We start from the raw sequence: 27,919 nt of genomic DNA, 5'->3' as shown, positions 1-27,919 counted from the left end.
ACGCCACAAAGAGATTCCTCCACGGCAACCAATGTGGCTGAGGCTGATGAGATGACTTGGTAGGTGAACTGGCTGGCTTCAAGGAGCTACATCTTTCCCCTTCCTACTACGGTCATGCAAGGCTGTGCTCCTTCCTTCATGAGCCCCTCAAATGTTGAGGGAGTGCAAAATTCAGGAATGGTATCAGTCCGAGTTGGCAACCTTAAGGTGTAGGTACATTTTTTAAAAAGTACTCTGCCAGAGCATGAACCCGGTTTTGTTTTGTTTTTTTGCTTCTACTCAATTGGGGGGTGGGTGGGGGTGGAACAGGGTGCTAATCTCAACGATAAAATCCTGGATTTCTACATTGTTTCCTATGATCACTTGTCCTTCTTCGCCTACTAGCAAGCAGAATCAAAACCGAGAACGTCAAAAGCGACTAACTTAAGTCAGACTAAGACAGTTTCTTTCTAGACAACGCAATTGTCAGTCTAGGACTTTCTAAAGTCTATGCTTGCTTTCCCTCCCACATTCTGTTGTCGGAAGCGTCCCTTCTGTTGTGTCACATGATCTTGACATTTCTAAGCGGAAGTAGCCTCTCTTTGCGGGGGCCGTTTCCGGTGCTGCTGCTGCTTGGAGACGCTGCCGGCGGTGCCTACCCCCACCCTCGCGGGATGTAGCGGCAGGGGCAGTCCGGTACGTGTGAGAGCGAGATGCCGCCGTGAAGGGTCCCGACGGCTCTTTTAGCTGCCGTGCTTCGCGCCCGGAGCGAGGGGAGGTCTGTGGGTGGGGTCACGGCGCAGGGCTCGGCTCGGGCTGGAGACGGCCACGGCCACACGGGAAGGGGCAGCCGGGCGGCGGGTCGCTAGACCGCCAAGGGAGGCCGCGCCACATTCCTTTTTCCGTGGGTGCTCCCTGGTCGCCTCGGCCTTCCAGGCCAGCTCCGGGCTGCAGACTTCGCTCTCCCGTCGCGAAGCAAGCGGACGTTGCTCTTTGGCCAAGACGTGTTGCTCTCACCATCCGCCGGCGGCGGCCCCTGCGCCGTCCGCTTTGTGCTCTGGCTGCTAATCCGGGGCATAAGCAGCTTAGAGCAGCCCTAAAGGCTCCATGTGGAAGGATGACATGTGATGCTCCTGTCCTGCGGAGGGTGCGCTGTGCTAAGGACTCGCTTCCTCTGTTCGGATCGAGCCCTGTCCGATCATTCCCAGACGAGACGATTTAGCTCCGAGATGGAACTCCCACGGGTAATGGTGCTTTTCTCGGTTTGCGGCGGGCTGTTTAAGGCTTGTTTTCTTACGCTAACATCGCTCTGTAAGTCGCTGCCTGTTTAACCCCAGCACAGCATCCTTCTCTTGGTTGTTGCTGGTGTCAGCCTTATGGATTGTGAGCCTGGGGGCCGCCTTATTAATTTATTGTTTTTTTTTTTCTATATAAGTAGCTTTGAACCCTTGCTGAAAAGCAGTATGTACATATTTGTAGTAGTAGTAGTATTCTTGCCCCTCCTCTTGCTTTTCTTAATTCTTAATTCTTTCTGTGAATTCCCAAATCAGGCCATCTCCCTCTTTAAACACTCCGGTTAAAAATATTTCATAGCTACCTAATGATGGTAGATATCTGAGCTCATTAAACGGGAGTCCATTTATCGGCCTGCTATATTCAATAACTTCCAAAGGAAAGCCATTTTACTCTGTTGTTGCAAAAACAGCCTTGTGTCTTTAATGGCTAACTAATGTATTACTTTAAGTTTATACTATAATAAATGTCTTAGTCTTTAAAGTTCTACAGGGCTCTGATTTTTCTACATCTCATAGTTTCAAGATGATGAAATTTTGTTGTATTCTGTTACTGTCCAGAGCAGATCTAAGTTGGTTAGATTACTTGGCTGTCACTTTGCCTATTCAGTCAACTGACTAGGAAGCAAGTACTAGTAAGGCCACTTTGCCTTCTGACTTTTTGATGTGCTATAGTTTGCAGTGCTTGAGCTCTGTATTTGGATCTTATAATGCCTCCTTTGTACTATATGCTCTGACCTGCACAGCAAAATGTGAGAGTGCAATGCTGAGAGGGTTTTTGAAGTCTGTGACTCTTCAGGCACAAACAATGCAGGTCTCAAAACTACTTATTTTGCAACAAAGATAGAAAACTGTTTGAAATACTAACAAACAATGAAGTGAGTTAGTCTAATATCAAGCAGACCATGTGCAGAAATGCTGTTTTAACTTTCACTAGGCAGTGAACAGGATAATGCAAGGATGTAGGGCAGTGTTTGTGAAGTCCAGTTCTTCTGGTATTAGTGGTTTTTATACTTTGCTTCTGGTGAGCAGGCTTATGCCATTCCTAGAAAAAGATGTAACTTTGTCATAGTTGTGCCTATGGTTTTCCCCTATTGCAAGGAGGAATGCCAGTTGGCATGGTATTCTTCCTGTTGTCCACTTGGCTGTAAAGTAGTGCCAGAAGGACTTATTCTGGTACTAAGGAACCTAAAGTCATCTTTAGGACTTGAAGTTTCTGTCCTCTTGCTGTTTACTATCACATCTACTACCGTCTGTAGCCCTTCAGCTTGTAATTCAAGAGGATATGTTGTCATTTCTTTCTTAATAAGGAAGTCTTTCTTTAACATTATTCTGTGAAACAAGAACAGCTGAGGTTACACAAAGACTGGTACCTACTCTAAAATGACAGGCCAGAATGTTAGGGTCCTCGAGCGAACATGGGGTTGTCGGAATCTATAACTGGAATACTGAGAACTAAATATTTATTTATTTATTTATTCATTTGATTTCTATACCACCCTTCCAAAAATGGCTCAGGGCAGTTTACACAGAGAATGAATGAATGAATGAATGAATGAAGAAAGAAAGAAAGATGGCTCCCTGGCCCCAAAGGGCTCACAATCTAAAAAGAAACACAAGATAGACACCAGCAACTGTCACTGGAAGTACTGTGCTGGGAGTGGATAGGGCCAGTTACACTCCCCTTGCTAAATAAAGAGAATCACCACATTAAAAGGTGCCTCTTTGCCGAGTTAGGATAGGTGCATAGAATTATTTGGAACCAAGAAACATCAGGCTTAGTATTTTCATTCCAGTTGGGCAGTTACAGTTCACAACAAGTTGTTCTAGTAAGAACTAATCGGCCTACTTTCCTTTCACTGTCTCTACAACTCTACAACTGGACTAATTTTGGTTTAAATCGAGATCCACAAGTTAGATCTCTTGCACCTCAAATGTTTATGCATCTGCCATCTTGGATCAGGGTGGATGACATAATTACAAACTATACCATTGAGGTATCCCTGTGTGTTACTCACTACAACTGTACCAAATTTGGTTCAAATCGGTTAGACAGTCCTCAAGTTAGTGCATTTATTCTCAAAGGTTCACATGTCCACCATCTTGGATTGGGGTGGATGACATCATCACAGACTACACCGTTGGGGCATCCCTATGTGTCCCTACAGCTGTAGCAAATGTGGTTCAAATCGGTTACTTTCCACAAGTTAGTGCACTTGCACCTCAAAAGTTTACGTGTCCGCCATCTTGAATTGGGTTGGATGACATCAACACAATCCATGCCATTGAGGTGTCCCTACAGCTGTAGCAAATTTGGTTCACATTGGTTGAACGGTTCACAAGTTAGCCCAAAGTTTACACATCCACCGTCGTGAATTGGTGTGGATGACATCATCACAAACTATGCAATTGAGGTGTCCCTGTGTGTCACTCACTGCAACTGTACCCAATTTGGTTCAAATGGGTTAGGGAGTCCACAAATTAACCCACTTGAGCTTCAGATGTTCACATGACCACCATCTTGAATTGGGGTATATGACATCATCACAAACTATGCCATTGGGGTGTCCCTAGGTGTCCCCGCAGCTGCAGCAATTTTGGTTGAAATCGGTTAAGCGGTTCACAAGTTAGCCCAAAGTTTACATGTCCTCCATCTGGGATCAGGGTGGATGACATCATCACAAACTACGCCATTGAGGTGTCATGGACAGACACACACACAGAATACTGGGTGATGTCATAAGCCTGCTGGAAAGTAGGCTAAAAACAGAGTACAGGAATTACTTATAATGCAACTTATCATAAAGCAAGACTGGAATGATCTCCAAGACAATAATATTTATTCTTTATCAGTCCATATGATGACTTTTGAATGGAGTGTTCTGACATGTCTGTGAGCAGTAGACCTAGCATTTGATAGGGCCATTCTTGTTAGGAGATCTTTGTTTTGGGCTCTTCTGCTTCATTATTGGCAAGCCTGCATAGAGTAATAGAAAACAGTGTCTTGTGGTAGAGCCATGCTCATGAGCTACACAATAATGAAAGTTAGTCTTATCTCTCACAACATTTATTTATTATTTATTTTATTTTTTACATTTATATCCCGCTCTTCCTCTGAGGAGCTCAGAGCGGTATACATGCTTATTTTTATCCTCCCAACAACCCTGTGAGGTAGGTTAGGCTGAGAGATACATGACTGGCCCAGAGTCACCCAGTGAGTTTCATGGTTGAATGGGGATTTGAACTTGGGTCTTTCCAGTCCTAGTCCAACACTCTAACCACTGTTCTATGCTTGTATATTGACTATACCAGGTAGCAGACTGTAGATGAAAATGCTACTTATGAAAAGTGATTTTCTTAAGAGTTAACTGCAGAAGTATGGAACAAGTATGGTGCTCTGTGAAATTAGGAGACCTCCAGCTATTTCAGTGAGATACTATCTTAAATTTTTGTTCAGCCAATACTAAAGCACACAGGAAGAAAAACTTTATGGGAGATTATGTTGCATCAAGCGACTAGTTTATTTAACTTGGATAAAAGTGAACTGATCATGAACACTGCATCCATACACAATAATGCAAGTTGTACAGAAGTGGATTTCAAGAACCCTGGCCTGGGTTCTTGATGGGTTCCAAGGGGTTCCTTAATGAGAAGATCAGCATTGGAGGAATAAGTTCCTTGAAAGACAAGTTATTTTTAACACCGTTATTCTTCCATTCAGTCGTCGTCGTCATCATCATCATCATTTATTAACGGTCTTTGACCAAAAAGATTAACAGAATAGATTAATTAAAAAAGGGGGGGAAAGTGAAAAATATGTACATATATATAATTAAAACATTAAGGCATTAAGACACATAGTACTATATAATCAACTATTCCTTTAAAATTCACAATCTAGTGGCCACATAACAATATTTGGCTACTGCATAAGAAGTTATTGCATCTTTATCAGCCAGTAAACGTGTTACAACAAGACCGTCAGATTGACCCTTCAAGTCTTTCATCAGTGGGCTAATTAATTGATATCTTATCTCCTGATAGATTGAACACTTTAACAATATGTGGGCCACGGTTTCAACCGCTTCACCACAGGGGCACTTCCGTTCTTCATAGGGTAATTTCACATATTTCCCATAAAGCATTGCCGATGGGAAAGCATTAAATCTAGCCCTAGAGAATGCCCATCGGAATTTACCTAAGGTGATTGTGAACAGATATGTTGCCGGGGCAAGATCCACCTTAGTATATAAAGATTTGTAAAAAGATGGCAAACAAGCCACCTTGTTCTGGGTGGCTATATCAAACAATCTTTGTCGCACCATTCTATGGGCCACATTCTCACCCAGCTCCAGCAATAAGGCAGGTGATAGCTCACTTTGACGGAGTTGATCAGTTGTTTTACGACACCAAGATGACTGAGGCTCAACTGAAAGAAATTTTGGAATAAGATGAGGATGCCAGATGAAGATGGAGTTTGATCTAGTAAATATCATTAATAACCAAGCCCTGGATTCCAGTTTAAGTACAGTGGTCCCTCGACTTACGAACTACTCGACATCCGAAGTTTTCAACTTACGAACGACAAAAATGACCGGAAGTCGTTGCCGGTTTAGATGCGGCTTCCTCGACTTACGAATTTTTAGATGCAGTTTCCTCGACTTACAAATGTTTCCAGACCTCCGTGGTGCGCTTTTTGACTTACGAAAATTTCGACCTACGAACGTGCGTTCGGAACGGATTAACTTCGTAAGTCGAGGGACCACTGTATACCCACTTCCAGGTGGATCACCAAATTGGGGATACAATTAGGCGCACTGAATATAGATCTCAGAAAGCCCGTTTGAATTCTTTCAGGTTCATTAAAGTTGGTATACAGCCCCAGTTGTACCCCGTAAAGAAGTTAGGGAATTACTTTAGCCATGTAAAGTTTAATGGCTGCAGGAATGTAATTCCCTCCCTGCAACTAGAAGAATTTCAAAATGGCTGTAATACTGTGCCTAGCCATGTCTATCACCGATCTAGTGTGAGCAGTTTTATGGTCATTAAATTGAAAAACCATCCCCAGATACTTAAATTGCTTTACTTGATCGATTTTGTGTCCTTCAGTTGACCAGTTAAAACACCTGTGTCTATTACTAAAGCGGACTATTTTCGTTTGGTATAATTAGATGCTAGATGTTCCTCCTTACAGTAGCAGGCCAAAATGTCCAGGGCTCTCTTAAGACCTATTCTGGTTTGAGACAAGATCACAGCGTCATCGGCATACATGAGTATTGTTGTCTGCCATTTTGGGGGCAAGTATGTCCGATCCTTGTAACCACTGAAGTAGGCCATTAACGTGAAAATTAAATAAGAAGGGGACTAATATGCAGCCCTGTCTAATCCTCTTTTTTTGTTGGAATCATCCTTGAAAGCTGACCAGTGGAATTAAGGTGTACGCAGAGAGTAGAATTTTCATGCAGTCTATAAATCAATAACAATCTTTTATCGATTATCGTTTTGAGTAACTTTGCCCAAAGATATCTCTAGATATGGAATCAAAAGCCATTCGAAAGTCGATAAAGGCTACATAAAGTGGTCTTTTCCCCACATGCACATGTTTTTCTATTAAATATTGCAACACAACACAGTGATCCATCACTGATCTACCAGCTCTAAATCCCGCTTGTTCCTGTTCCAGAATATTTTCTTGGTCCATCCATTCACATTATTTGGTGCACAAATGCTTTGCATACACACTAAGCAAACTTATTGGCCTGTACTTTACAGCATCTTCCCACGTTCCTTTTTTATGTATTAGGACTACAATGGCAAGTCCTCAGGGATATGGGCCGTTCGGTCAATATCTGTAAACAGTGATGCCAGGACTGGGGCCCACCAATTCTTCCATTCAGTATTTCCATGCATTGCACCAGCTACAGGGGAGTGTTGAGTGTGCTGTAAAATGCATTTTCAATTCACACAGGGCAACAGTGAGACCCAACAGATCTGGCCAGTGCTCCATATGAATTGTGTGTAGTTTGAGAAACCATGTTAAGGATTCTGAGGCATGTTCTAGGGTCCTGGTGAGTAGTGAGGTCTGGTGCAGTCTGTTGGCCCAGTGTGAACTGATTGCACATATTAGCATGTGCCTTGTTCTTCACTGCAGTTGCACATTTTAGAAGATGCTTGGTAATGATGAACAAACTGTCTTTTTGGAATGCAAGCTTCCTTTAAAAAACAACACTGCAAGAAGAATGTGCTTGATTTTATTATATAAATAGTTGAACTTATATGCTCATAAAGAAGCTATGGCACAAGTCCCGCATCTCTGGCAACTGTTTTCTAAAAGCAAAATATTGAATAAAAATGAGATGCAAATTAGAATGGGAACATTTTTGATAGGTTTCCTAAAAGTTTGGTTAGAAGGAATAGCTCTTTGTAACACAAGGACAGGGACATTGCAACGAAGAGGAAGGAAATAACAAGGGAGTAATTAGGGAGAGCTTTGGAACTGAACAACACCTAAGCACAGTTGGGCAAATGTCAAACAAGTTTTTCCTGAACCATGGAACAAACATGTACACTTCTAATCCATGGAAATCCTGCTTCTAGGCTTTGCAGAGCTGGAACGGCAAGTTGGGTGGAGCTGTGTGAGCCAGTATCCTGCAAAGTGCATCTTTTCCTCTTAAGGTAATAAACTCTTTCCCCAGTTATTTTGTTTTTCATTAATGCCTGGAGTCTGTATTCAAACTCTTGTCCTCTCAACTATGAAGGTGGTGTTTCTCTTAAACTAGTGAGGTTAAATTACTACTTTTGAAGCCAATGAGCAAATCATTGTCAGAGATTGTAGGTCACATGTTTTCACTCTTGAACTTTTCCAGTGCCCTTTAAAGTATAGGACAGTTGCTGCTGCTTCCATCTTGAAGAGGGAAAGCATTTAATTGTTTAGAGTACCTCTGCATTGCCAAATATGTGCACTAATACAATTTTAAATTTTGTAATCCTGGTATTCTGTTTAACAATTGTGATTTAGTCCAAGACCCAGCAGTGGGTTAACTAGGAATGTGCAAATCAGTTCGAGCTTGAAATGGACGTTTCGAGTGTTTCAAGTTTGAAATGAATCATCCTTAAAATAAAGGGCCTGTTTCGATCTTGAAACCAAACTACCCCATTTTGAGCTTGAATAATTTCGAGTACCATTTTTGGGGGGAGAGCTGGTCTACCAATTGGGGTTGGCGTGTAGACCAGTCCTCCGAGGCAGGCCAATGTGCTAAATCCAGAGTGGAGGCATGGTCTACCCTCCTCATTTGGTGGATTCAGAGTACATTTTAGTATAGTTGAATCCTGTTCCTCAACACACACACTTTTTTGTATGTCCTTTCCCCATAATCCTTGGCTTCTCCCATCTACAATCTGTTATGACTTGGATCTGAAACCCTGCTTGTGCCTGGGGTGCTGAAATTGCCAGCATTCCCCTCTTCCCTAAACTGCACCATCCTGTGCCATGTTGTCTGGTGAAGGGCTGCTGCAGTGTTCCCTCTAAGGCCTGCGCATGTGCGCACGCTCACACATCTTTGGATGTCTGCTCAGTTAATTCCAGATCCCACTCAGATTGAATCAGGAAGGCCCCACTCTGAATGCATGTGCGCACACACTGCCTTGCTACTGCCACCCAGAACAAAACTCATTCCACACACAGATGAAAAAAATTAGAGAGAACATTGGTCTGCTGATCCTCCAGAGTGGCTCCAGCTTGTACAAGTTGGGGTTTGGATCCATGTCTTTGTTTCTGTAGCTTTTTCTTTGAGCAACTGGCATCTGCTGTCTCCCCCGCCCCCCCTTTTGGGATGCAGAACACATGTCTTTCCTTGTCCACCTTTGGATGAGTCATCTTGACTAGTCTCAAATAAAGGTTAAATGCAGTTTTATTGTACAGACTTCAGCAGGGCTTTGAATCCAAATAGCTTGTTTTTATTTTGTCGCACCTCTGTCCATGGATAGCTTTGAACCCATAGCACTTTGAAGTCTTATTTGGAATGTGCTGTGTATTGGCAGGCAACATTAACCCAGTAAGACTGCCAGTCACTTGTACTTTGGATGTGATTCCTTAGAAGTGCAGTTCTGGAGGCTTTCTTCAAGTTCTGCTACCAAAAGATTCTAAATACAGGTGAACCCTGTTATCCGTGGGGGTTCTATTCTTTGCTACAACCTTGGATAACAAAACTGTGGATAATGGGGCATTAAGGCAATGGGGATGGGGTGTGGTGCTCAGGTTCCAAAAAATTGGGGGGAAACGGCAAGAACAGGCACAAAAATAGGAAATTTCCTACCTTGCTCAGCAGGTCTCCAGCTTTCCAGGAATGCCCCCCAAAGTCCCGAATCCCCCATTTTTCCATGAAAAATCGGGGGGTGGGGGTGGGTATGTTTAAAAATAAATGAGCCACAAAATTGCACCCTTTCCCAAAATGGTGACTGGAAATTACCTTGGAGGTCATTTGAGAAAATTTAAAGATGACTTTGGAGGTCACTTCTGGCCACCTCAACACCACGGATACTTGAAAATTAACACACACACACACACACACACACACTCCGAGAATGCCGAGGTTGGGTGTCAATTACTCGGCTGTGAAATTGCAGATATGAAAACTAATACTCCCCCCTCCCCCATGAATGCCAATGTCTGATATCAATTACTTCACCGTGGATGTTGGGTCTAGGAATGGCGAGGTTTGCCTGTATCTGGGTTGGGAGGACGGACTTAAAGCTAGGAATATTCCTAAAATAACTGTAGAGTAGTAGGTGGGAGTTAAAAATTTAGTAACACATCTCCAAAGTTTAACCAGTTCATTTAAAACTGTTTGTACTATTGCATAAGTGTAATTGATTGAAACTCATACAGTAGACTACGATTTCTTCAACTGGGTGATAGCCTCCCATTCAATAATGTGGAAAAGGGTATTTGGAAGGTTCCCATGTTTGCCAGGAAGAAATGATCAATGTGTGCCTAAGGAAAAACATCTTTAGAACATTTGCAAAATAACTTGTTCTTCTTCCTAGTGGGCATTCATAAGGGTGCTGGAGAGGCCTGCTGCACAATCTGATTTGCAAAAGTCAGTCTATTGTCCACTGACCAGATGTCGTCCCGTAAAGGGTCAGTAACCAGCCAAGGAAATGGACCTTCAAATAATGGCAGAGAGGGGGAAGATGTGGAGCTGGCCGAGCTTGGACCCCTCTTAGAGGAGAAAGGAGACCAAGTGGCAACCAATTCAGCCAATGTAAGTAACTTTATATCAGGAAGCTGAATGTGGAGGTCTTTATACTAAAACTTCTTTGCAATAATTCCACAAACAGAAGAGTGATTTCAAGCCCTGTCCTTTCAGGAAATGTATGTTATCTACTGGAAAAATGCAAAGTCTAGGTAAACCCTACTGTTTGCAGGAAGGCGTATCTAAATATGTGATGGGGAAATTTCCAAACATTTGTCCTAAACAAGTTTCTCAGCATTTAGTCTAGGTATTAAGGTTCTTGCAGTGTCCTTTTAGAGTAGCCATAAATATACTGAAGAATCCTATTAGCAGCTTTGTAGTTGTAATTTCAGCCAGGAGAGTGGGAGCCTGAATGATCTTCAGGTCTGACCTTCATCTGTTGGCTATTCTTCACAGTGCTGGATCACATATCTCAGTGCATTATTTATTATTCCATTTGTACTGTGTGATATACTTGGGAGTCTTTTCACTTTATCCTCGCAACAACCTTGTGAGGTAGGATAGACTGCAAGATGGTCAGTGACCTGCATAACTGAATCGGAATTTGAATCCAGATGTTCCTGGTCCAAGTCTGACATCCTTACAATCTGAGCTAAATGGCATTTAATTTATGTTGATGAATCTGGATGCAGGGCAAAATCTGAAGCACATAGTTTCCATACTGGGTAGTCTCTTGCAGTGGTGTGTTTAACTGGTGCTGGTCTGTGAGCCTTCAGGAAAAATTTGTAGCTGTGCCAGCCTACTCCTATTCTGGGTGCCAATTTGTGGAACTGCCTATTCTTCATGCACATCAGGATCCCCCCCGCCCCCACTAGAACAACCTCTTCTTGCAGTTGAGAACTAGTCTTTCTTCCTTTTTTTTTATACTGAAAATGTAACAGAATAGAGCTTTGAAATGGTGAAAACACATTCTACACTGAAGTCACTGTTATGGAGGCAAACAGATGAAAAGGAGAGTCTGTCTTTTCTTTTCTGCTTTGGCTGGCTGCTAGTTTGTTTCCTGGGCTCCAGCCAGGGAGGGAAATTGAGTTGCCAGTTTGGGCTGCCCTCTTAGTTGTAAGACGGAAAAGCCTTTGCTTTAATCCTTGCTCTGAATTCAAGCTAATATGGGATTACTGTTCTGGTGGTGTTTGATAGTAATGTTACATGTGCAGGCAGTCACTGAGGGAGTTTCCTTTCTAAGTGGCTGTAGTATTGTGATGGTTTTCCCTCCTAGTGTCTTTGTCTCTTGTATCCTGCTGCCTACCACGCACCATCTGCCCTGCTCCCAACTCTTCTGTCCTGTTCTGTGCAAAAACTCACAAGCCCAAAAAAGATTTCTGGAAATCTCATGCTCCTTTTCTTGAAGCATCTAGCTAGAGCTTTGACAAACATGGAGGAGTAAGAACAGTGCTGTTTTCAGCCCCCTGTAGGATGGTGTCTTTGCATACCAGTGCCTGTGCCCCAACATAGTCCATAAGCCTGAATTTTTTTCCTGTTCTCACTCTGGAACATCCTGATCCCCCACAAAATCAGTTGATTTGACAGTATTATGGAGATTAGTGTAGTTCATATTTCATCATGAATTGGAAATAGATTTTCCAAATTCCCCAAAGCTTCCAATATATCCTCCCGGTATATCCAGGCTTAACGAGCCTCTCTTCCTAGGCTCAAGACCAGCCATGCCCAGCAACCCAGGAGGAAGAGGAAGAGGAAGTGCGAGTGCTGACACTCCCTTTGCAAGCACATCATGCTATGGAAAAAATGGAAGAATTTGTATACAAGGTAATTGGCTCACAGTCTTAACCATTATCAGTGATCTGAGCAACTGTTGCTTCATCTTCAAAACCCAGACTTAATGCTCCATCACTGGAAACTCCTTGCACAAACAGGAAGGGTCTTTGCACAAGCAGGAGCAGTTTCCACTGACGTTAGTCTGGATACAGCCCATTATATTGCGTGACCACCTCCACTCCCCATCTTTCTTTATTTCATGGAAAATTGTATAATTTTGGGTGTGATGTTGGATCTAGAGCCTCATACAAGCTTGGAGCAGCCAAGTTGTTTCCTGGAAATGAGAGAACTCAGCTTGCTGCTTGGGTTTGTGAAAGCAGACCAATCCCTTGGCCAGTGGATTGAGACAGTTAAGAGGTGTGGAGCCTTACAGGTTTGAAAGTAAGATGTACTGCTTCTCCCTGCAGAGCGGTTCCAGCTGATATAGCCAGTTGTGTCTTAGAGGCTTCAATTTTACTTCTGTTTAAAAATAGTGTTGAAATGAAGTTTTAGATGGAAAGTACTAATGCACCAACTCTTGGTACTATCATGTCCAGTCCTAATGGCTGACTGCTTATACCTCTATGATTGCCACTGAGGATGCAGTAGGTGTCAAGGAGTCAAGTGGGGAGGTGTGCTATGTCAGGGGAGCTAATGGGAACACAGATGCTAAGTTTTTGCCAGAACATGGGCAGATTGAGAGTATTCTGTTGGAGAGGCCAGCAGGGTTCATATTGTAAATTATCTGCTTGGAGTTGTCTAAGTGTTGGCTGTGATAAGGAGCAAAGTACTTAATCACATTGCACAGGAAAGGCTAATAAATTTAAAAGCTATCTAGGTGGCCTTGGAATGGCAGTTGACTACCCTTGTACCAAGGAGCTACCAGACAATAACTGTCTACATGGTTTGGTGCATTGCAGGTATGGGAAGGTCGCTGGAGGGTCATCCCCTATGATGTGCTGCCTGACTGGCTGAAAGATAATGATTACCTGCTTCATGGACATCGGCCTCCTATGCCATCTTTCAGGGCCTGCTTCAAGAGTATCTTCCGCATACACACAGAGACCGGAAACATCTGGACGCACTTATTAGGTGACTCTGAACCTCTAACTTCTGTGCTGCTGTTAGGAAAGGCTTTCTCAAGTAGATCTTTCTCCATCCTGTTGAGCATATCAGAAATAGCCATAACTTTTGACACAGCACATTTTGCTCACTTTTGTTTGTGGCACGTGACTTGCATCATAACCTTTTAAGAGATTAAATTATCTTGTCCCTGAACAGGCTTGAATTTTGATGTTCTGGTCCTTTCTGTAACCCTACAGTTCTAGGAGTATTTTGATGTTTTGTTGCAGGAGAACAAACAAATGTGCAAGGGCACAGGAAGTTTTTTTGTGTTTTGTTTTAAACTAGACTAATGCTTTAAGAAGTCTGTATGGCTGTTTGGGACAGTTGCTTGTTGTAGCCTCTACCCCTCCCTCCCTGCCATCTACTGAGTATCATTTTGGCTAGGAATGGACAAATTAAGGTGTCTAGTAACTTTTTTCCAGCCTTTACCCTGGCATTTGATACCCTGCTGCGAAAAAACCCAAGGATTTTTTACAGCAAATAAGCTTTTTAGGTACAATAAAATAGAAAAAATCATTATATGAAATCTAGGTTCCATTGTGTTTTCTGGGGCAATGTGTGTATAGCTTGAGCTGTATTTACATTGTTGCTATATGTATATTAAGAGTAAAATGAAATGGATATCATCTATTACATTCAATCGTGGAACTGAAGAGTTAGTAACTTGAATGGGAACTTTAATTGGCAGCTCTCCACCTGAAAGCTTCTTTATCAGTTTTCCTTGTTTTCCTTTTAACATGCTATCATATTGCCACTTTGCTGATTAGGAAAGTGAATTGCATTTTTATGGACTTTGGGATATTAAAGAATAAGGCTAATATCAAAAGGTGGCACATGATCTGGTCTCTATTGCAGGAATATTAGTAATGCCACTGCACCGCACACTTTATTCTGAATTGGGAATACATCAGAGTTCAAAGCTAATACTGCAGCTACTCATCAGTGAATATCAGTTGTTCTCATGTAGGTGCTGATGACTAGAACTACATGCTAGGGAGGTACACCTGGTACTTTCAAAGTGAAATACAGGAGTATATAGAAAGCTTTTTAAATATACATTTGTCTACATCTTTGCATCCTGTGACAATCAGATTCTGACAGGTAGGTTGGAAGCTCTTTTTTACTTATTCAGATGACTGTTACATACTGTATAGATTTCTCCTGCCCTCCAGTGTTCCCTCTAACTGGGATTCCCAGATATAGTTCACTACAACTCCCAGCATCTCCAGCTGCAATGGCCTTTGGCTGGGAATGCTGGGAGTTGTAGTTAGCAACAGCTGGGAATTTCTGTTAGAGGGAACACTGCTGCCCTCTCAACAGTCTGGATTTAGAACAACACTTGACAAGGGTTAGACCTACAGTAAACTAATCCTGCTAAGACCTGCAGACTGCATTCAGCTAATCTGAAATAAAATCCATGGGTCAGATTTAGCTTCTGTGGTGGTTGTTAGACAGGCAGACTATTCAGCTGCAGAGCAATTTGCTCTTATCATATTTGCAGCATACTTGTGGTTGGAGCACTGGCCTACATTAGAAGGTAGCCTTCTAGGAAATTGAGAACTCTTGCCCCAGATATTTTCCTGAGCACTGTACTTGAAGGCTCACAGTTGCAACAGAAACTGATACTGCATCTTGTAGCTAGATTGGAGGTGAAGCTGGTGGGGAAAGAGGAGGTGCCCTAAAGAAGAGGTGCAAACTAGCCTTGGCTTTTATTTGCAATGACTGCTATTTTTGGACTGTGTTGCTTGCGCTAATCCTGCTAGACCAAGATCTAGCCTCTTGGTTTGCCATGATTGGTATGGAGATTAGCAAAGACATACATATAGACAAAGCATAAGGTGTGATAGATCAAAGCACCTGACTCCGAGTTTTCTGTCTATAAGCACCCTAAATATAAGCCAGTTGTTCCATCTTTGTTAGTAAAAGTAAGTGGTGTTCTATCTTGTAAATAAAGTAGTTGCCTTATAGAAAAGAAATGTGTTAAATAAACGGCTTTATAAATGAATCAATTTGAAACTATTTGGCATCCAGAGCTGGAGGGTTCAGGCTTGTGTACTACCATTTAATTCTAGCTGGCTTAGAAGCCAGACTCTGCAGCCTGCTTTGATGTTGGCTTCCACCTTGGTTTTTCAACCAAAGGATTTCCTTCCCATTCCCCAAAGACCCAGATACTCATTCAAAGCATGTTGATCTCTTTCATAGTGAGGATTTGGAAGCTTGATTTTATTTCCAGGAGAAGTTTTGAAACTAGCAGCGTTAGTAGCTTTGTTGCAAACAGTTTTTCCTGTCTGAAATCACAACATCCAAAGAGGATTCAGATGGTTAATACTCATGTTCCTATTCATTCCAGAAGTGGGAAGTGGCAACATTTTTCCATAGGCTTCTGAAGGGCTCTGAAAGAGGATTAGTTTTGATCTGTACAGTTAAAGGAGCAGAGTAAAAGGGAATAACAGACAAATAGGGTGGGTCTTGCAACTTGGCACTGAATAGCACCTCAGCATAGTTGAGCATCCCATTGTAGCATTGCATCAAAATGTTTTCTCAATCCTGAAAGCATAAAAGAGGATTTTAATGACCCTAAGCCCTGACTCTTGGAGAGTGCTCATTTTCTGTAGAATGAGTTCATGTCATTTATAACCTAATGGCCGTCCTGCTTTTTCAGTATTTAAATATTCTGAGGATGTTCAAGTTAGCTCCAATTTTTAAAAAATCGTTCGTGTTAGAAATCAGTTCATAAAGCTGATAAAATATCCTTGGCATAACCATTTCTAATCCTAACTGTACAAAGAGGCACCTTTTAAAAGTGGCAATTCTCTTTATTTAGCAGGGGGAGAGCAACTGGCCCTATACAGTCTCAGCACAGCAACCCTCCAGGGGGTGTTACTGGTGTCTGTCGTATGTTTTTTAGATTGTGAGTCCTTTGGGGACAGGGGAGCCTGCCTTTATTTCTTTCTCTTTCTCTCTCTCTCTCTCTCTCTCTCTCTCTCTCTCTCTCTCTCTCTCTGTAAACTTTGGTAACTTCTGTTGAAAAGCGGAATATAAATATTTGTCATATTCGTCATAATTACCATTGGCAAGTTAAAGAAGGCCCATTTGACAATAGTCTCAGAAATCCATTCTGAAGAGGTGGCGATTGTATTATAAATAGCATTGCACATCTTTCTGCTAACACAGTAGACTAGTCAGGTTGTATAAAATAATTCCAAATGTCAGTTTACAGCTTTGCTAGGTGAACCAGTGTGTAGTAGCTGTTTCATTTAGAGCACACTTACTCAGTCAAATGGCAAGTTCTGCTTGTTGGAAGGATTGACTGAAAAACCATACTTCCCTACAGTGACTCATTCGTTGAAGCTTGAGAGCTTTGTTACAAAAATAACACATTTTATTTCCAATTACTTGCCACCTGCCTTGGAAATTGCAAGGCATGGAGAGGGAGAATAGAGATGTTGCTGCAATTGCATTTCCTGATGTTTTGGAAGACCTTTTGGTCCTGTCATATATAAACATGTCATTGCTTTGTTCTTATTACAGGTTTTGTTTTGTTTCTTGGCCTGGGAATTTTGACCATGCTCAGGCCAAATATGTACTTCATGGCCCCTCTCCAGGAAAAGGTGGTGTTCGGAATGTTCTTCCTTGGAGCAGTGCTGTGCCTCAGCTTTTCCTGGCTTTTCCACACAGTCTATTGTCATTCAGAAAAGGTGTCTCGGACGTTTTCCAAGTAAGTCAACTGCGGGGGAAAGGTTTGAAAAGAAGCAACTCTTGCTCCCAAATACTATTTTTCTAAGGAGGCCTTTTATTTTTTTTAATATCCCTCAACAGCTTAGTATGCTAAGCTGGTGTCAGTTGTCTAAGTACAATACACTAGCGCTCTTACAAAATTATTTATAGGGCAGCACTTAACAGAAATACATAACTTTAGCCACGGTGTATAGGAGATATCTTCATACTATAGTGTGTAACTTTCTTGGTCAAAAACCCCCCAAATCATTTGTGAAACTTCCCATTTGTTTCCCTTTGAAATGTAGATAATATTGGGGCATCAATGAAATAATTTTAGCATTATCTGTTTTGTAGTTAGATTAGTAAAGTAAGGGGAAGGAACAAGCAATTGTGAAGAAATAATGAAGTTTAGTATATTTCAGAATCTGCTTAAACTGAGACTGATCTTCAAAACTTTTCTTTACATATCTGAGACTGATTTTAAAAACCAAAGAATTCCTCAGATTTGACACTGCAGAACCTAGCTTTCAATATACTGCATAGTCCTAGTCATGTAAATAAAACCCACATTTCTGCAAATACTTCTGCTTGTGAACCGAGAGACAAATTTAGCTTTGAATATGAACATGTTGTGTTCTTCTTTCCAAGCTTTGTCATGTAGTATCTCCTGGTTAAAAGTCTACATGTGTACCACAGTCAAATCTGTAATAGATTTTCTTATGGAAAATGCGGTTTTTATTTTATCTTAAGCAATATTCAAATTGAATCTCCAACTATATTACAATTTGAAAATTACTCATTTGCAGACAGTGATTAAAGGCATTTATGTTTCTAAACAACAAAACAATAACACTGTAAAAATCCTGGATGCAAAAATACTTGTCAGTTTAAAGAACCAGAATCCAGTTGCAAACCAGGGGTCCATAAATCAAAAACTAAGCCCAAAGGCTTTACATTAGGCCATATCTTATTCTGATGCCTGAAGGGAAAGTGAAGGAGCATAGTGACTCCCCAGAGAAGTTCTTCCATAGAGTTGATGCCACCACTGGAAAAAGCTGTGCTTCTAGTAGACTCCTGCTGGACCTCATTTGGCAGAGTTACCTGGAGCAAGCCTTCATATGTAGATTGGAAGGCTCCATACAGGAGAAGGTGGTCCTTAAGGTAACTTGGTCCTAGGCTGTTGAGGGCATTAATGGTTAAAACCAACACCTTGGATTGAGCCTGGAAACAGATGATCACAGATCTCCCTTACCAATGCCTTGGAATCTCTCTTAAACCAAATTTAATCAATCACCAATTTCCAAATGTGCTAAATATTACTGCACTGTTGTACATGGCACTTTACAACAGATGGCAGCACAGGTCCCTACACCAAAGGACTCACAATCTAGGAACAGACGCAAGGGAGATGATAGGGAGGGAAGTGGAGGCATGGTAAATGGGGGGTGAATGTGTAATGATTTCATGTACCCATACTTGCTCTTAGTTGCAGTAGGGTATGGGACTTGGGGGTTGTGCCTAAGTTCTGTCTGAGCTTTTTGTGTCTTCTGGGTTTTTGCTTTCTAGATTGGATTATTCTGGAATAGCTCTGCTGATCATGGGGAGCTTCGTCCCGTGGCTGTACTACTCCTTCTACTGCTCTCCTCAGCCTCGACTTATCTACCTCTCCATTGTGTGTGTTCTGGGTATCTCAGCAATCATTGTTGCACAGTGGGACCGATTTGCAACACCTAAGCACAGGCAAACTAGAGCAGGTAGGAGAGCTTTCTGTTTGCATTGTAAAATGATAATCCTAGTGCCTAGGGATTGATATCTTGAACCGAAGTCCAAAAAGTAATTTTATTTTTAAAGTCAAGGAGGCTGAAACTCATTTTGAAAAATTATTCCAACTGTGAGAGGCTTGGGTCCCCCAGAGTGAAAGTTCGTGGCAGTGGACTCACAATTCCATAAATAAGGATTGTAAAAAGTGTATAATTTGGGTTTTTCTAGAGGTGGAAGTGATTGGCAGCTTGGGAAAACAAACAGTGCTTGCTTGTTACTTAGAGAGTTTATACTCATTTGTGCTGGCGTTAGAACAAGCATGAACTATACTTTTGGTGATTGTAGAGGCTACTTTGACTTTGGCCTTGTTTCGTTTCATACACACAAGATATGAAGGGCATATCCTGAATTTAGAAATGTGTAAGGCAAGGCTTCCTGGAACTCGGTTTCCCCTTAGAGTTCCTCTGTTAGCAGTATTATTTTCTCCCTTAATGAAACAGCCTCTGCTGTCCAGGATATAGTTGGATGGGCTTACTTCTTTTGGATGCTTGACTTTTGAATGCTGACTTGAGAACTTTCTCTCTTTCACAGGAGTGTTCCTTGGACTGGGGTTGAGTGGTGTTGTGCCTACAATGCATTTCACCATAGCAGAAGGATTTGTAAAAGCCACTACTGTGGGCCAGATGGGCTGGTTTTTCCTCATGGCTGTGATGTACATAACGGGAGCTGGGCTGTATGCTGCCCGCATTCCAGAGCGTTTCTTTCCTGGAAAGTTTGATATTTGGGTGAGTTTGACCCTCGGTAGGAACTGTTTGTTATCTGCTGTGATCCTTGTGGCTATGTTTGAGGAATACCTGGTAGAATCACTAGGCCATACATTTGGTGGGGGCGGGCAGCATCTGCCATCCAGAGGTGTATTCATAGCAAGCAGCACGTTTGGCATTTTTTTGGTGTCTGAAATTACTCTGTTCTGTTGAGGTGTACTTCACATAGTACAGGGCTCTTCTGAGGGGAAATATTTATCAATCTATCAATCAAATTTGTACGCTGCCCCAAACGTCCGTCTCTGGATGGCTTAAAACAACATTTAAAAAGTTAAAACACAAAAGTAAAAACCTTAAAACAGTTTAAAGCCACAACTAAATTAAAAAGCTTGGGTGAAAAGGCAAGTCTTTAAGGCCTTTTTAAAATTTGCCAAAGATGAGGAGGCTCTCAACTCGACAAGGAGTGCATTCCAGAGTTTTGGGGCAGCAACAGAGAAGGCCTGAGGCATATTTTATTTTAAAAATGCTTCAAGACCCTAGAACATATTTTCTAAAATGGTGAATACAGTAATATTTATTTATTTATTTATTCGTATTTTTATACCACCCAAAACTTAACGTCTCTGGGCGGTTTACAACAAGATTAAAACAACATTAAAACGGGCGTAGCTAGGGGAGAGGAGGCCCGTGTTCATCCCTCTCTCAGGCGGCCCCACAGAGTGAGGGAGACAATGAAGAAAATAGGGAGGGATGGATCTGGAGGGCCCTCAGGAGCTGGGGGGCCTGTGTTCTTTGAACCCTTTCGCTCAATTATAGCTCTGCCCCTGCATTAAAACATTAGTTAAAAACAAAAACAAGACATTTAAAACACAACAATTAAAAAATTTTTTAAACAATATTCTAAAACAACATTAAAAACAATCAATCAATTATATTTCTTTCAAATGGTGACTGTCAGAGTGCTTACCTTGAAATCTCTCAGCATTGTTCCATATGTGCTGAAAGTCATGGCAGCAAATCCCAAATGGTGGATCTTGAGAGATTTGTGAATGGAGCACTGCGCTACTAGATTTTGGTATTTAAAACAGTGGGGATGAATTATGTTTCAGCAATAGTAGAACTAGAGATATAAATATTGTTTAATTTATTAAGCATTTAAATTTTATCACATTTTTTAAAATTATATTTTCAATATTCACATAACATAGAACAGTATCACATAATAACACAGTACATTTAACAATCATATTTTCCAAATATCACAAGAAAAACCAAAATCAGATCTAGTACTGTTAATAGAATATCATCTGCCCAAATTCAGTGGAACTGTGATTCTACTCTTACAGCCTGCATTAATCTAATTTTATTAGTGATCTTACATATTTGTTAAATGATTAACATGGTCCGCTCTGATTGAAAAAACAAAAAACCAGCCACTCAAGGTTGCAGGCAGGAATCTCTCTGAGCCCTATCTTGGAGATGCCAGAGAGGGACCTTGGAACCTAGATGCTTTTCCCAGAGCAACTCCATCCCCCAAGGGGAATATCTTACAGTACTGAGACATCAAGTCTTTCATTCATATGCAACCAGGGTGGGCCCTGCTTAGCTAAGGGGATAAGTCATGCTTGCTACCACAAGACTAGCTCTCCTCTCTCTCTCTCTCTCTCTCTCTCTCTCTCACACTCACACACACACACACACACACACACACACACACACACGTATATATTGCATCACATGTTGGTTGAACTGAGTCATATAAATGTTTACTGACACTGCTTGCCAGTAACCTCATCTTAATGGTAGTGTTTAACACCTCTAAGTGGAACTCAAATGAAGAAGTTTTCACTTTTAGATCGGAAATTAGAACTGACTAACTGGTCCCAGGCAAGCTTTTCTTAGTCAGTTCCATTTGTAAAATTCTGACCAGTAGCTGCCTTACCAGTTCTTAAATAAATGTATTGTGCTTCCAGCATGATTTTAGAGGACAGTGAATTTCTTTTGAGCATAGTAGCTAGCTTACCTGGCAGGCTGGTACAGGAGAAAGTCCCCCTTCCCAGAACAGTCCTAATTGTAGTTGTCTAGTCTTTAATGCTTCTCTTGAATTTCCACAGTTCCAGTCGCACCAGATCTTTCACGTGCTGGTGGTAGCTGCAGCCTTTGTCCATTTCTATGGAGTCTCCAATTTGCAGGAATTCCGTTATGGACTTGAAGGAGGATGTACTGATGACTCTCTTCTCTGAGAACTGCATACTTTAGTACAAGCTTCCCAAGTGCTTTTAAAATGACTTATTTGCTAAAATCAAAAGAAAACTCTGAACGCTTTTTTTTTCCCTTAAAGAAAAAGAGAAAGAGAAAAGAGAAATTTAGCAAAGTTGGTAATGGGCTGTTCCTGGCTTTTCTTCTCTCAGGAGGACTGGCTGGGATGGGGATGGGAGGGGGGTTGCAAACACTGTCCACTGGGCGGAAGTGCCTCCAGCAGCAAGCCCCTTCTTGACAAATGAGTTGACTTCACAGGAATTACATTGGAGGTTTTTTGGACATCAGAGAAATTCTGGCATCTGGCAAAAAAGGAAAGGGGCCTGTTAACTGCTCTTTGATGCTGCAAATTTACCCCATGCTTGAAGAGACCTGTGAGTGAGTGAGTGAGTGTGTGTGTGTGTGTGAGAGAGAGAGAGAGAGCGAGAGCGCGCACGCCATCAAATACCCAATTTCTCCTCTCTATCTTTAGGAGATTTGTGTTTGTGTGGTCGAGCACTGGCAGCTCATAGCAGGAATACTCAGAGGAGAACATATAGGGCCATTTCACTTGAGTTTTGTCTTTCTTGACAAAGTAATGTATGCCTACAATGAGAGTATTTAATATTTAATATTAAGCTTTAAAAAAAAATGTTGGTATCTCTCCAGCAAATTATTACTGGAGATCATGGTATTGCAAGTGGGGATGGGGGTGTTTAGAGCTGCTGTAGCTTTTATGCTGAAGTGGCTGAAACAAAAGGTCTGAAGCTGTTTATGCTGAGCAATTCAGGAGTTCATTTTAAATGCTTGCAGATAGTTCTCCCCTGGAGGGATGCATTTGACTGCCCTTGTCTGAGGCAGCCCAAAACATCCCACAGTGTCTGCAGGTATGGCACTTAAATATTTTTAAAGCACCTGTGTCATTAGCTCTGCAGTCTTCTGAGCTGAAGTGCATGGCTGCTGCTGCCGCCATCCAACCCTGGGGAATTTCTGTTTTTAAATAAATACAGGTGCCATGCTTGGCATTACAGACTGTGTTGGAAGCTCCTGGGTTTTAAAAGCAGTTTTGTGCTGCTGGTTATAGCTGCTGGAAGGTAGAACAAAGGGGAGAAAGATGAAGGTCCAGCATTGTGTCCCATGTTAGGAAGTGTAAGAGTGGGTGTCTTTCCTCTCCTTGCTGGCTCAGCAGCTGTATATCCTTGGTCTCTCTATGCTTCTGGACAACCTGGAATGTCCTTACCAATGCTGGCCATTACATACCTAGCCCTTGATATTTTTTGCTTAAGGACCTGCGCTGCTTAAGGTTTTTCAGAGTGGTGCATCCTTTTTATTATCAGAGTCAACATGTTTAAGCTGCTTCAACCCTTCAATGGTAGCCAACCTTTGGCACTCCAGCCAGGGGCATGACAAACCTCAAAGGGGCCTGTGTGCAAGAATTGAATATGGAGGCCCCATCAGATAATTTCTCCATAGGGGACAATGGGAAACTCAAAAATATTAATACCTCCCAAATGGCTGGGCAGAAAGCCCTTAAATTTCACATGGAGTGCCTATGTGATGATGGCATTAAATGTTGGATGTGCAAGAAGAGAAGCCCATCCATTGATTTTTAGTCTCTTTGCACGTCCACACATTTAATTCTATCATCAGGTAGGAACTCCATGTGAAATTTAAGGGTTTTCTGCCCAGCCATTCAGGAGGTACTAATATTTTGAGTTTCCCATTGATTCCTATGGGGAAGCTATGATTTAAGTGGGAAATTTGGGCTCAGTTCTCCCTAATGGTGGCATGTGTTAATTGCAAATGTTTGCTTAATTGTCGATCTGCCCCCTGATTGTAGCTGTTGTTGGACTACAACTCCCAGTGGTGGAGTACCAAAGCTTGCCTACCCCTGCCTTAATGAAATTGTCTGCTATGGAGTAATCCTCCTGTTGCTGTGGTTTAGGAACATGAGATCTTCATCACTTCCCTCTGATTGGATTTCCTTATTCACATGTGGACAATTCAATTGTGGAGGAGTTTCTTTCCTCAGCAGAGGTTATAAACTGGATTCTCCCTTCCAGTATCCCCAGTTCCACTGAATCATTTAGTAAGTGTTTGATGTAATTTGCCCAAATTGTGATTATCAGACCATGAAGTGTGTCTCCTTTGGCAGGAAAGGCATGAACGTGTTTGATCTCTGCTGGTATTTGGGGATTGACTAAGTAGTAAGGTCTACTATACTGGTACAGATTCTGCTTGATTCTCAGTGCTGATGGGGAAACATACCCTGTTATCTACAGGCTTTTTGATTCCCCTGGTTGAGAGTCTTCCCCACCAATAAAGTACACACCCTCCCTTCTCCTTTGATATACTTGCTCTTAGATTACACCCCAAACTAAATGCTGCTAGTTGGATTATGTTGCCTCTGTTTGGTGCTATAATTGTGCTTATAGAGGCTCAAACAGTGTTAATCTCTACTTGGGAGAGGATCCCAAGGGCAGAATGGAAGCTGTCCCTGCAGGTTGCTTTTTCCTTCTTCCTACTACATTCCAGTATCTTCTTACATAAACTGCTCAAAAATTCTTGCTACACTTAGTCCATTTGAGCATGGCATTGCAGCCTTATATTGACTAGTGTGCTCCTTGCTGAAACCAGGTATAAATGACTGAGATTAGCCTAAAAACACTGTGGGTAGCAACTGAGCTTTCCTATCCCATCCTCCTTGTTGCAACCCCTCATGCCCCCCCAAGCTTCTTGAGGGGTAGGGAATCCTCCAGAAGGGCATGGGATGAAGGACTGCAGGGGTGGAAGTCACAAAAACCGGGATGGAGGCATCTGCACAAAAAATGGGAAAGCGGGTACAGAGTTTGGGAAACTGCTGAAAGTTGAGTTAGAAGTACCTGAGGGTGAAAGCCTACTCATGCAAAATGCCTCTGCTTATCAGTAACCCCCTACCCCCACTTTCCCCATCCCATTTCATTCTCAGTGGTTTGGGAGAGAGGCAGGAAGCTGCATTTGGGAAAATTCTAGTTGCTTGAGCAGAAGTCCACTCACACAACTTGGGAATCAGTCATTATCTGGTTCTGAAACTGTGGTATGTTCTTTAGTTGAACTTCCCCAGTTTTGTTTGAGCCTTAATTTGGCAATGTATGTGAGTGGAAGGATGGCTTTCGGGCAGCACTATGCGTGTCTAGTCAAAATTGGTTCAAAGCCAGTTGAATGATTTCAAGTGCTTTTGGAGCTGATGCAGCTCAGACTCTTATCTTCCTAGGGTGAGAGGCAGTATTTCATTTTTGAGCCCCTTCCCTGTCAGAATGAATGTCTCAAACATCAGGCCTTCTTTGGTGCTGGGATAACAGCAAGCTAATGCCATGTGGATTGCTGCCCTGAAGTAATTGCCTGAGCTTTCCTGTGTGGTGCAAAAGCAGCTGGATAAATAAATCTTAGCTACCAAATGTGTTAAGCAAGAACAATGCAGCCTGGGTATTTCAAAGGGCTTTTTCTGCATAGAAATGGGATCACTTTGCCTGTCTGCCAAGTCTTGCAACTCTCACCAGAGAGGGAAGCAGATGAGAAATGTTTTATGGTGACAGCAGTTAGTGCATAGGTTCTTTGCCCTAATTCACTGAGGAATTTCTTATGCACTTAGGAAAATTGATGTGTCTTAAGAGATGGGACTTTCCTTGTCCAACAGTGGTTTTATAAGAACAAGCAAGTATGACCCCCCCCCATAATTCAGGAAGGGGTTTGATCACCATTCTGTCTGTCCTCCCTCAGCCATCCTAGAAACCCAAACAAAATAAGCTGAAGTGATCTACCTCAAGTGTACCAAAAACATATCAGCATGTTGATCCTTTAGTGACTGCTTTGAAAATGACTCAATATAACAAAACTGCAAGACATTTTCTTTAGGTATCAGCTGTATCCTAGCCAAAAGTGTGATATCCTTTCCCTGAAGAATTCTGTAAACCAGAGACACATGTTTGGGGCAGTGCACAAACTTGATAAACTAATTCTGACAGAGAACAGGCTTATGGATTACATTTTAAACTTAAGATCAGCTGGCTGCTTTTGTATTCATTTACAGTTCTACAAGAGGTAATGCCCTTTTCTGATAAGACAAGTCCATACAACTTCCTGCACCCTTACAATTCAGTTCTTGACTGAAAGTGGAAGAAACAAGCCCCCTTTCTCTGCTGTCTTAACACCATGGATCTTATCCTGTGTTTGTCCCACAGTTGCCCTATGTGAAGGGTGGGCAAGAACCTAGTATAGGCTAAATGCCATCTTTACACAGTGGTGATCAAAGGAGCTACAAAATAATCCCTTAGAGTATTTGGAGAAAGGAATTAGTTGCTCCTTTGCCAATCTACTTTAAATTTACCTTCCTTAAGGATGATAGGTCCCCCCACCCCCACTTTATATCAAGTAGCTAACGACAGAGGGGTGGATTTTTCCTCACTAAATTATTGAAACTAAATTAGGAATGTTACCTTTAAAAATAATCTTAAAGCAGGGCTGTACAACTTCAGCCCTTTGGTTCTTGTTGGACTACATCTCCCATTATCCCTGATTACTGAGCACTGTTGCTGAGGATAATGGGAGTTGTAGTCCAATAGCTGCTGGAGGGCTGAAGTTGTGCAGTCCTGCTTTAAGGCTTTGTTCCAGAGTTCTTAAAGAACTGATGAAGCAAATCTGTAAGAGACTAATTGGAATTAGATAATACCAAGGGGGAAATTAGATATTGTACAAATGCCCAGTCTTAAACTCAAAAGTGGCATGAGCACAATAACTATACTCCCATACTGAGATAAAGAATCTTTGATGCTAAAGAAAGAAGAGCTGAGCAGCTTTGGCTTTGTGCAGAATTTTTCTGTCTGAGTGTGATACCTGCAGGTCTTTAATAATGAGGAAAGTCTTGTTATAGTCTTCTAGACTCGAGTGTGGATGAGAAAGGGCAGTACTCCTGAGAGCAAGGAGTCATTTTGCATGCTTTAGTACCAAGCAACTATCTTGAAAACATGGTGTGCTTTTAACTTCAAGAACAAGATCATACTGACAGACATCTGTTAAAATAAACAAATCTGAAAGCCATGTGGACTAGAGCTGCTTACCAGAGAGCTCATCTATAAGGTAGGGCAAGAAGGTCAAGAGATGAAAGCATCTTTTGCAAGCAGCGGTAAAACACCTGTCATGCTAACTAGTGTGTGTGAAACCCTTCTACCTGTTGGCTACGATGGGCACAAATCACATAGGAATGAAATGGAACTTGAAAGGTGATATAAGGATAAATTGAAAAACTTGCAAATGTTAACTAGGTGGCTTAAAATCTCAACGTTTTAAAAAGGGCAATGGGGTTTTTCAAAAGAGGAAATTAAGATTAGAATTAGAGGGCAAACTAAGTAGTGGAAGGAAGCATAACAGTTGCTGTGATAGAAAGCCAATGAGAGAGTGATCTAAAATCTGAAACTTCAGAAGTTGAGGGTGAGTTATTAATGATATAAATTGCAGAGAGACTCCATTATAGTTGGAATAATGGTATAGATCTATTGCTTAGAGATGTAAATGTTCAAATAAGAGACAAAGCGGATGTATTCAATATTTGTTTTTTGGGAAAAGATTGTGTATATATAACAATGAACTCTTTTTATTCAGTTTGTAAACTAGGGGAGATTTTAAGATGTTTATCAGCAATAAACATTTTTAATGAGTAGATCTTGTTAATGACGAAACAGTTTCACCAACTTGCCTGAGACTGTTCCTTGCACATTACAGAAAAATACTTGTGCTGTACCTGTATTCTACAAGGCTAAGCGTAACTATAGCAGCTACCTCTTCTTAATGATCAATCAGTCTCCAATGTAAATGCACTCAGTGTCTGAACTCCCAAGCCTTTTTTTTGCACGTAACTTGTTTCCAAGTGAATGCACCATCTTTTATATGAAGTCCCTGCCCTAAACATAACCCCATATTTAATCCTTGCCCTTGTTTATTCTCTTCATGTATTCTGGTTTAAACAGACACTGGCTTCAGTGGAGAAATATTTACAGTG

At 41.7% G+C, this 27,919-nt stretch overlaps 1 protein-coding gene across 2 annotated transcripts; it reads left to right on the top strand.

Annotated features, from left to right (window-relative positions):
- Positions 1-536: 536 nt before the first annotated feature.
- Positions 537-27,580, top strand: ADIPOR1 (adiponectin receptor 1). Of its 2 annotated transcripts, none has more exons than XM_053243807.1 (9): positions 537-675; positions 7,869-7,946; positions 10,317-10,534; positions 12,173-12,289; positions 13,198-13,369; positions 16,934-17,120; positions 18,689-18,876; positions 19,475-19,668; positions 21,762-27,580. In XM_053243807.1, exons 3-9 carry the CDS (start codon positions 10,394-10,396, stop codon positions 21,888-21,890), a joined length of 1,128 nt encoding a protein of 375 aa, XP_053099782.1. In that variant the 5' UTR covers positions 537-675; positions 7,869-7,946; positions 10,317-10,393; the 3' UTR covers positions 21,891-27,580. The 2 variants fall into 2 exon arrangements, with proteins under 2 accessions (XP_053099782.1, XP_053099783.1); XM_053243808.1 differs by lacking the exon at positions 537-675 and adding an exon at positions 683-1,223.
- The last annotated feature ends 339 nt before the right edge of the window (positions 27,581-27,919 follow it).

This window comes from Hemicordylus capensis, chromosome 4, assembly GCF_027244095.1.
Source record: "Hemicordylus capensis ecotype Gifberg chromosome 4, rHemCap1.1.pri, whole genome shotgun sequence".
NCBI classification, from domain to species: domain Eukaryota; kingdom Metazoa; phylum Chordata; class Lepidosauria; order Squamata; family Cordylidae; genus Hemicordylus; species Hemicordylus capensis.
Note: the sequence above shows the minus strand (reverse complement) of the source record. Positions and strands in the feature narration are given on the sequence as shown.